General features: G+C 43.7%; 1 protein-coding gene across 6 annotated transcripts in view; it reads right to left on the bottom strand.

Annotated features, from left to right (window-relative positions):
- Window positions 1–10,847, bottom strand: part of ACSL6 (acyl-CoA synthetase long chain family member 6) — a 58,174-nt gene that overhangs the window by 4,272 nt on the left and 43,055 nt on the right. For all 6 annotated transcript variants that reach the window (XM_074603529.1, XM_074603532.1, XM_074603533.1 and 3 more), the window contains exons 12-20: window positions 9,499–9,633; window positions 8,267–8,401; window positions 5,746–5,841; window positions 4,863–4,935; window positions 3,484–3,572; window positions 2,789–2,905; window positions 2,401–2,544; window positions 1,479–1,580; window positions 729–800 (exon numbers count right to left, since the gene is read on the bottom strand). In XM_074603529.1, coding sequence (XP_074459630.1) covers window positions 729–800; window positions 1,479–1,580; window positions 2,401–2,544; window positions 2,789–2,905; window positions 3,484–3,572; window positions 4,863–4,935; window positions 5,746–5,841; window positions 8,267–8,401; window positions 9,499–9,633 — 963 coding nt within the window. The remainder of the gene's footprint in view (window positions 1–728; window positions 801–1,478; window positions 1,581–2,400; window positions 2,545–2,788; window positions 2,906–3,483; window positions 3,573–4,862; window positions 4,936–5,745; window positions 5,842–8,266; window positions 8,402–9,498; window positions 9,634–10,847) is intronic.

The raw sequence follows: 10,847 nt of genomic DNA, 5'->3' as shown, positions 1-10,847 counted from the left end.
GTTTATGTTTAATGGTGCCTCTGCTGCACTCGGATACAGTGAATTACTCAATAGAATTACTACCCAGAAACACCCTAAACAAAAGCAAAAAGGCCCTTGCTAATTATATGTAATGATTAAGGTGTTCATTATTTTAAGAAAAATAAGCATTGAGACATTTTAAAATGTGGTGGATTTTTTTTTACTGTGTTTTTAATGCTATGTAATCCACGGTTGATTTCAGAGTTCTCCTTCTGAAGTGTTTGTAGCTCTGTTGCAGAAATATTTACACAACCACCAGAAAAGAATTGGTGCACAGGTTGAAAATACATAAACCAGCAGCATTTCCTAGGTCATTTATAAGAAAAGTAATTAGTGACCCAGTTTCTTAACAGTGCTCTCAGTGGCAGAAGCATCAGAGTCCTATGGATATTTATCTTGAGCCCTGGTTGTCAGACTGGAGAGATTATCCCTGTCCTTGGATTAGATTTTTACCTCTGCCCCCCAAATTCTCACTAAATTTAATTCAAATTTCAAGCATGAGTGGAAGGTAGAAGCACAGCATATATATTTTTCAAAGGAACAAATGCAATTTGCCAGCAATAAAGCTCGCTCTCAGAAAACACCGTGTGCAGCTGCAACAAGGATATGCAGTAAGAGAACAAATGCTGACAAATCCCCAATTCAATACAAATGGACAAATTGCCTGCCTGACCGCATTGAATAATGTATTAATTGTTTCATTTTACCTGCTCAAAGGAATGAAGTCCACTCTCTTTACCTAACCGTACCATGTCTTCCATTATCGCTTGCTGCAGTTCCTGGGTTAAAGCACGTAAAAGCACATAATTCTTCATGAAATATCAGTCAACCTTACATGCAATTAACATCATTGTTCATCAAGAAAACATGTTTCTGAGTAACATTCAAGTTATTGATAGTTAATACATAATTGATACTATTGATAGTTAATACATAATTAGCAAATATTCTATTAAAGAAATGTACAGACATTAAGTGTGGTGATGTTAACTGTTTCCTCGGGATGAAAAGTAAGGTTATATTTTCAAACATATATGGCACAGATGCTTAAATTTGCCATCCTTCAACCATTTGCCAGACTTGGATGCAGAATCCTTTCCCACAGATGCCAGTGGGATGATTCAGTGGCATCAGTGTTCATTGATGGGATCCCATGCAGTTACTCAGTATTAATGAGTGTGCATAAATAGGGATCCTTATTTAAGCTATCTAAGCAAACACAACCTCTCCTACACCATCCTGGTGTCCTCTGCAAGACAGACCCTTGGTCCCCCCCCTACAGGAGATTGCAGAGGTCTGTACAGTCAGCACACATCACTGTATCCACATCAACCCTGCTTAATTTTCAGCAAGGAAATATTTCTTGTCACCGAGATCATTAATAATAGATACCTACTCTATCTAGGTTGCGCTACAGTGAAAAAGTGTCTGTACTCCAAATAAATAGAAAGACAAACCTTATTTTTACAGAGTTCTGCATACGTTCCATCAAACCCTCTTTTCTTTGCCCAGCCTGGCATAACTTCGGAATCGGGCACCACAATCCCCACCAGAAAGGCCTGGAGGTGAGGGAGAAGGAGAGTTGCAGGCAAAAGCTGAACCACATTTAAGACCCTACATTGAATTCAATACGTGAAGCCCTACGTTGAAGCCCATTGAATTTGCTACACGTTTGTCACTTGTTTAATTATGTCAATAATTTACTAACATGTCATAGCGAAGTAAATTTTGGTGCCTGTGCCTTTTCCTCAGATAAAATGGCTCTCTGTGACTGTTCCTCTGTGACAACAATTTCAACACCTTCAGTTGGGTTTGTGTTCTGCTTGGATATTAATTTACTAACTTTTTTCACAGGCATAAGCCAGAGCTGAACACACCCCGTATCACTTACGCATACAGTTCACAGGCCTGCAAGTCTCAGGCAAACTCCGATGCCAAGGGAAGCCTCATGTTTGTGGCCAACGAATGTAGAGGGATGAATTTCAGTGGTTTCAGAAGCCGTATGTGTTTGTATAAATATGTGAATAAACAGGACAAGATTGGACAAAATGTGTAGGCAGCGGTCATGGAACAGCAGTGGCTCTGCCTGCGTCTGGCTTACCACAGGCAGCGTGGGCAAAGGAGAGCGTTAGAGACCCAAAGGGTGAGACCAAAGCAAATTAAATGTTGTTCTTGATCTTTGGCCACAGTATCCTCCAAAGCTGCTTCAGGTCACACCAGCAGCTCAGCTGCTGTGCGCCGGGCAGCCGGCTCTGGAGCAGGAGATAGACATCGGGGCAAAAACTGATGCGTGATCCATGCACACTTTCCCCTCTTCATGCCCAGCTCTCCGTCTTCTATTTACAAAGAGTAAAGATTTTCTGAAAACTTAGTTTTTACCTGCAGGCTGTCTCCATGGACGTAGATCTGGGCAACAGGGTCACTGCGGATATAGATATTCTCTATCTTCTCCGGTGCAATATATTCTCCCTGAGCAAGTTTAAATATATGCTTTTTCCGATCAATAATTTTAAGAGTCCCATTCTGTTAGGGGAAAGAAATGAGAGTTCCCAGAGAAGTTATTTAACCATAGAGACTCAGTAAGCAATCTGCTTTTAACAGAGCTCTTCAAATTGCCACAAAATGCTTCACTGACATATCAAGCTTATTCTGTAAATACTCGGTCCTTTGTAAAGAGAGATCTGCTTGGAGATTTAAGTTTGGTACTTGAAAATTTACATGGGATCATACAGTTGCCATCAGAACTAAGTATCTGATCAGTACGCACAGGTAACCATTTCCCAATGTCTCCAGTGTGAAGCCAGCCCTCCTGGTCCAGCGCTTCGGTTGTCTTCTCTTCATCTTTCAGATAACCTTTGAAAACATTGGGTCCTTTCACGCATATCTGCAAAACAGTCAGAGTTGCTGAGAAATTATTTTATTATTCTGCTATAATACTTACAAGATAAATCGTAATTCACTAAAATTGAAATATTTTAAAGGTTGACTTAATGCCTGTGCTTCGTGAAACTAAAATATATTTTGTTATAAAATTACTGATGGATTTTTTTCAAACTAATGTAAGTATGAAGTAGGAATTGCAAAACTGATTCATTTGAAGTTGGTTAGCATTCAGTTTGCAGTTAAAAAAAAGTTATTTCAATAAGTTTCATTTCTGTGCAATATAGAAACATCAGCAATGTAGAATTCACAGCACTTCAGCTCTTCTTAGCTGAACTAATTAATTTAGTCTTAGCTTTTAAAGGAATTTTAGGCTTGGCATTGGCTGGAAGTGCTGCCGCAGCCCCTTTTTAATTAGTGCTTTGCTGCTTTATTGCTGCATTGATGTTTTCCTTTCCTTATTGTAAAATGTAACACATCTGCAACCATGCACCTTACAAAGGTAAAATGCTTCTACAACTACATAACTATTTAATACACTGTTAACTAGTGAGAATTTGATATAAAAATGTGATTTGCTACCTCTCCTTCTCCTTTGGAAGCAAAATAATTCAGCTCTTCCACATCCTTCAATCTGATTAAGTTACAGGGCAAAGGGGCTCCTACATGACCTGGAAATCAAAGTTATCAAGTCACTTGTCATCTCTCCTATAAACAATACTTAGCATTTTATGATTAGTTGCTTGCACAGTTGTAGATACCCTGGATGTTCTTGCAGGAGCTGTGTCTCTGTGCAGAAATAATTTCCTTATTTAAGGTTTTGCACTATTAAGACCAAATACTTGAACTTCCTATTTGGCTATAATCCCCTGGGAATTCCAACTGCAGTGAATTACGCTGAGGATGCTTCCCCCACCCCTACAGATTCTCCAAAGATGAAGTGAGGACAACACCTGCAATGGCCAACAAGCACAGCTAGAGCACTGCGCTGGGCAAAACAAGCCTCTTCCCCCAAAAAATAGCCACTAGGAAAGATGAACTGGAAGAAGAACTCTGCATCACAGCCCTTCGTGCGCTGTATCTCTTGCGGGCTGATGTCTTGTTTTGCCAAGGAGCCAGATGGAAGAGCACCAAGGATGAGGATGCAGTGTTGGCGCGCAAGTGCTGCTTTGCCCAGTGCTAGCCAAGGCAGGGGCCGGTGGGCAGCGAGCCCCAGCACACACCGGTATCTGCAAGGGAGTGGTTTTGGTTTGAAGAAAACCAAAATGGTGGGCACTTGTGCTGGGAGAAGAAAGTCTGTGTTCTTCTCCAGCCATGGAAAATCTGGGTTGGAAAGAAGGAAATGTTTAACTAGCCAGAGCCATTGATATCCAATGTCCAGGTTTCCTACTAGTATTCATTTGAATGGGTATGATACCCATTTCAGAAAATTTTTATAAATACTGATGAATTATATTAAGAAGAAATTAAGCCGCAATACTTGTATGTATGTATTATCTGAATCTTACTTAGTGCTAATTTTTATCTGATTTTGACAAGACTCAGAAGTTTTGAAAGCCTGAGATACATAAAGTATTGAGTAGTGGTGGATCTGTATTCGAAGCCTGGGTTTGCTCACTAAGTACATGAATGTATTAATCTTTTCTTTGTTCCAGCATTCCATTCTAACAAATGTTCTTTTAAATTCAGCTCCAGTGCTCTAGAGAGGACTCACAGGCCAGGAGCGCAAAGGTGCACTATTGCAACTAACAGCTTATGGGACAATTCCAAACCTCCCCAGGCAAACATGCCCAACGTCCGATCCCTGTGTATTTATTCTGGACTAGTGACACTTTCAAGAACACCACATTTGCTGAAGATTATCCACACGGTGGGGAATGCTGCCTAACACCCTGCGATGTTACAGTCCAGAATTTTCAAAAGAAATGTGCATTCTACAAGCGGTGGAATAAAATTCTTACCTGATGTCCAGTCACCTGGGGTGGTAAAGGTGCATCCAGCTGTGCATTCTGTTTGGCCATAACCTTCATAAACCTGACAAAGAAACAGGTATCTTTAAAGCAGCGTAGATAATTTCACTATTACAGAATAAAATTAGAAGAATTGCCCTCTGTTGCACCGTCTGGTGAGCTGATCCTGCCAGCTGTGACACACAGTCGCACATTTACCACAGGGACACTTCCCCTGGCTATCACTGTATACAAGATGTCATTTACAACCCTATGAGTTACCATAGCTCTGTAGAGCCGAAAATAGTAAGAAGACAAGTTCAAGCACCTAGCTTTTGAGTCAGGAAGAATGTTACTCTATGAGAGGAACTTATTAGAAGGTATTTCTTTGTGGGATGTTTTGAAAATACACCTTTTAATTTTTTTTGACTAATTTTAGGCTCTTGAGTGAAGCCTTTTGGTTGCCTTGGGCTTCCCAGTCAAAGGGAAATAACGGAGTAGACATCTTCAGTGGGTTAAATTGCCATCTGAAGATTATCTTTCTCTATTTATATATAGAATAAAACTCTTGTAACAAAGTGCCTAGCACATGCAGAAGTGCATTTAATTGCACGTACTCGATTAAGTGCTGAGAGACAGATGGGATGAGTCTATGAATTTTTTTGGCAGCTGCCTGCAGCGCAAGCAGTGCCCACCTGCTGCTCCCTTCCCAGGGCCACCAGTGGCTCCCAGTCCAGCCCAGGGCCGCGGGAGCAGAGCTGTGGGGACACCAGTTGGAGCCATGTTAGGAATAGGAAAGCTGTCCCCAGATGCAGTTCTAAGGTCCCAACCGATCACCTTGCTTCAGTGCAGTGCATTTCCCAGCTGACAGTAACGAACATCTCCATCAGCTCACCTGGCATCCGAGGGCAGCACGGAGGAAGCCCAGGACGGTGGGAGACGCAGGGGCAGCGCCTGTCACTATCATGCGAACACACCCACCGAGACTTGCCTGGTTGCGACCACGAGAAAACAAAAGAAAACATCACAAATTACTATTGATGGCCAAACCGGCAGTGTCGGTCAGTGTTGCTGATACAGAACTTAAACAAATTGTACCAGGTCCTGCACTTGGGTCCCAGCAACCCCATGCAGCGATACAGGCTTGGGGCAGAGTGGCTGGAGAGCTGCCTGGCAGTGAAGGGCCTGGGGATGTTGGTTGACTGCTGCCTGAATACGGGCCAGCAGTGTGCCCAGGTGGCCAAGGCGACCACCAGCATCCCGGCCTGTGTCAGCAACAGTGTGGCCAGCAGGACCGGGGCAGTGACCGTCCCCCTGTACTGGGCTCTGGGGAGGCCCCACCTCGAGTGCTGTGTCCAGGTTTGGGCCCCTCACAACAAGAAAGACCTTGAGGTGCTGGAGCGTGTCCAGAGAAGGGCAACGGAGCTGGTGAGGGGTCTGGGACACCCTCAAGTCTTGTTAGGAGCGGCTGAGGGAGCTGGGGGTGTTCAGCCTGGAGAAAAGGAGGCTGAGGGGAGACCTTCTCGCTCTCTACAACTCCCTGAAAGGAGGGTGTAGCCAGGGGGGGTCGGTCTCTTCTCCCAAGGAACAGGCAACAGGACAAGAGGAAACAGCCTCAAGGTGCACCAGGGGAGGTTTAGGATGGATATTAGGAAAGATTTTTACACTGAAAGGGTTATTAAGCATTGGAACTGGTGCAGTTGAGGCACCATCCCTGGAGGTATTTAAAAGCCGGGCAGACGTGGTGCTGAGGGACGTGGTTTAGTGATGGTTTTTGTCAGAGTTAGGTTAATGGTTGGACTCGATGATCTGAAAGGTCCCTTCCAACCCAGGCAATTCCATGGTTCTACATGATTCTAAAATGTTCTCTCTAGAATAGATGCAGAAATACAAACTGGCCCTGAATCTCTCTTTAGGAATAAAACCCCAGCTAAATCTTAATAACTGTGTCCCTTGCGGGTAGAATTAGTGTCCAAAGGAAAAAACCATTGGTTGTCGGGGGGCAGGAGTCACACACGGGGCAGGAAGAGCGGCTCGGTCTCACCTCCTGCTGCCTGGGCACGGGGCTGACCTGCGGGGAGCCAGCCCTGGCCTGCAGGACACGCAGCGGCTCCGGGAACCAGTGGGTAAAAAACCCAGACTCTTCCCCCCTCCTTTTTTTATTTGCGCCTCATCATTTTTAATGAATTGGCTTCCCAAGCCATCTAAAACAATGCTGTCCCTTTTTTAAGGCAGATGACCTTCAAATATTTGTGGAGGGCATTACATCAATTCCTGTGTCGCGTCTTACTTCTTTTTTCCCCCTTCTTCCTTTCCTTTTTCTTATTCCACAAGTAAAAAGAGAGCCCAGCACAAAAGAAAACAGCTCCCGACTGAGTCTGCCAGTCTCGCCAGATCCCGAATCAATATGCAGCCTGTCTCGCCTCGTGTCTGCGCTCCCCTCAGCGTCCTGTGAACTCGCCTCTCTTCGCAAACCGAGGACAACTAATCCGCAGACAAAAAGGACAGTCAGTTTCTCTAGTTAAAAATAAAGTGGCATGGCTCCATATAAGTTATCCAATTAAAAAAAAATATGAAGTAATCAGAGGCTCCTGGAGTAGTACAGAGCCCAAAAAACCTTGTTTAAACCAATTTAATCATTTTTTACTGAGATGTGTGGCACACAGCAGGGCATTCTCATTTCTTTCCCCTCTTGTTAAACCATTTTGTGTTAAAAATCATTTAATGTTAAACCATTGCATTTTTCTCTACACCCTTATTCTTGTTCTCCTAGGAAAAAAAAAGTGGTTTTGAATATGCCCAATTGAAGACCAACCCTAAACCAAATCATATCTATAGCGAATTTGCAGAAAACTTTACTACGATGTCTCTTTGCTCATACTCCTCTTTTCCTGAGCACCTTCCTGAATTCCATCTGTGGTGGGAGGAGAGCGGCGTGGCTCCGAGGGGATCCTCTCTCCTGCCTGGTGCTGAGTGTGAGCAAGGAGAAACACTTTCCCCATGGGACACGGGCAGAGCCACGGCGGGTCCCGGTCCAAAGCACGGCACCCAAATATTTCTCAGTGCTCCTGAAGGAGGGATGTGGTAAAAGCCATCTTAGTCTGCCTTCTCCCTTCCCCTCTGGAAAACTATCCCTAACAGAAGCTGAAATTTTGGCATCTTATGCACGGTGCTTAAAAAATAAATACATAAATAAAAATAAATGTGGCAAAAGTTAATGCAAAAGGTCACTGAATAACTAACTGCGTTCCATTTCCTTTTTCTATTCAATTTATCCGTCTGCCATTTGCTAGTGAGTAGCAGTTGCCCGCAGTTCATCAACAGGCAAACGGACCACGCTGACTTCAAGCAAGATCAGTCATTGGTAGAAGAAATGACAGTCCTTTGACTTTAGACTCCTTTCTGAAATTCCTTACCTGTATTTTATTAAAGAAAAGTTTATCCCACAAGCTGTCATTTCTAATGATCCCGTTTCGAACTTCAGCCTTTTTCCGTCTTGCAGCAAATTCCAGGATCCAGCGCTTGAGGGACGTGTCTGCCTGGCTGAAGATCTGCGGGAGCGCAGGGAGAGAGGAAACATCGCCTGCTGTGCCCACAATTACAGCTTTACGTGCTGCCTGTGCCAGGTAGGGCACGGTTACATTAGCAATAGAGTTATTTTATTGGATTTTTTATTGGATTAAAACCAAGGAGTGGCTTGTTTCGCTCTATTTGCTATTGTACATCCTGTTCCTTTGGGGGAGAAAAGGAGAGAGGATGATGGGGCGGGCTTTGCCTAGATTTACACAACTGCTATTTCTATATGATTTCTATGATAGGATTCAGTGAAATAATGAAATCTGAGCAACTAGGAATGAGCAACTTGGATACTTGGCAGGTAGAGCAGGTATCGGCGCTGGGGGCTGTGTTTACCTGAGCGTAATCAGACACCAGCGTGAGCTACATCTCTTCAAACGAGAAGCCCCCAGTGCCTGTCCCTCTAACGAGGCACCAGAACCCCTGAGCCAACAGTCCCGACCTTGGGAAAAAATTAAATCAGTAGCTTGTGCTTAAGCTCATCTTTAGAGGATAAGTCTTCTGAGGAATAAATATTCCCAGCTGCTCAAACAGATTTACCATGATGACCAGACGTGTCTGGCTTAAATACCTTTTCAAGACCATCTCTTAGTTTTAAAGATTTCTAGATCCAAAAGCCAACCTCACATTTACACCGCCTAAATCCTCACAGTCTTTTTGCAGTTCCTGATTTTCAGCCATCATTGCCACCAGAAAGAGAGATTCAAGTTCCAAAACTGGCTGAAGGGCACAAAAAGGCTTCCAGGTTTGCCTGGTGTTGCTGTGATGAAAAAATCCCTCGTCTCTGGAAACGTCACTGGAAACCTCAGTGAGAACAGGGGAAGAGCCTAATACAGAGGGATTTCATAGTAACGTGCAATAGCCATGCCTGCAGTCTGTGTAAATCAACATAATACAGACTTACAGATTGGAGCGGCTGCATCAGTTACGCAGGGTAAGAATGCGTTTGCAGTGAGGCAGAAACAGTACCCCCTGCTCAGGAAATCCCCGCCACTACGGGAATTCTTTCAGATAAGTACTAAAGGGACAGAAACTTCATTATTACAAAAAAAAAGGGCAAAATTAAACTCACCTTATCATACATCCTGTTTAACAGCCGCGGCACGACCGGGAAGATGGTTGGACGCAATGCTTTCATGTCATCAGACAAGAGACGAATATCTCCTTGAAAGAACCCAATTCGCCCGCCATGGCAATACACGACAGACTGATGGGAAGAAAAAGGAGCACATGTAACCCCGTCCCTTTGAATTCCCGCGGCAGAGCATCCCTCCCACGCGCAGAAGTGCCTTTCCTGAAAGTCTGCTCTCAGTAAGGCAAAAACGGGGCTTTAGAAATATATATAAATATACGTAAATTTTGCACTGAACAGAAATAGATGGATAGTTCTGGGCACTTTTCAGTACTGGCAATTCAGCATCCACCAAATTTGCCACTGTTCCTGGAAGAACAAAGCTTTTAGAAGGGATTTCCCCTCGTCCCCTGCATACGGGGATGGAGAAGTCAGTTATGGTCAGATTCTGGATCTGAACTTCTCCTCTGAAGCCCAGACCTACCACAGCAGCTCACAGCACAAGGAACTGTTGTCAATAAAGAAATGAGTATTAAGAAACACTGTAAAACATACTGAGGGTCAGCCGATTTTTAGGTGTTAATACTTTAGTTTTGTTTAAATACAACAATACAGACTACGTTAGCAATACAGTGCCTGATCCTGTATCCCAGAAATAGAAGCCCACTTCATAAAAGGTGCTTTGCTCGTATGGAAACTACAGATCCAGAAGTTTTGTACTTGGAAGGAAAAGAGGTGACTTTAATCAGATCAGAATGGAGCTGGGAGTGCGGGACTGGGCCGGGCAGGCTGCCTGCGATGAGCCAACTGGCAGCTGAAGCGGCAGCTCTGGTAGTCAGAGGACTAGTCGCTAACTGGGTAAAACTGGTATTTTATCGCTTGTGCTCCTGAATTCGAGACCAGCATCCCTTCCCTGCTTTTGGAGCACAAGCAGGAGGAGGCATCCTCAGCTTTCCTGAGCTGTCTGAGCTCTGCAAGGGGCAAGTGGAAAATGTCAGCTCCCTTTGTGTCAACTTTTCTCCGCAAATAACTAAAACAGTTAAAAACTCTTTAAGAGACACCTATGTCTCCTTGTGCTACTCCTGAATAATCTGTAATGCTAACCAGAGTGCTCTCACTGCTCTGTCAACCAGTTAGAGCTTGTCTCTCCATCAACTGAAACCACAGGAATTTTATGCATGTGATGTGGGTTTAACGAACACCACGCTGCCAAATCTCAGTTTTACACTGCACATGCACATGACTTAAAAAAAAACGTAAAAAGGAAAATATAATCAGCGGTCTTATTGGGAATTATAAATAACTATTAGAAATCTTTATCTTTGAAGAAGGTATCTGTTTAATTTTAA

The sequence above is a fragment of the Larus michahellis genome, chromosome 11, assembly GCF_964199755.1.
Source record: "Larus michahellis chromosome 11, bLarMic1.1, whole genome shotgun sequence".
Lineage (NCBI taxonomy): Eukaryota > Metazoa > Chordata > Aves > Charadriiformes > Laridae > Larus > Larus michahellis.
Note: the sequence above shows the minus strand (reverse complement) of the source record. Positions and strands in the feature narration are given on the sequence as shown.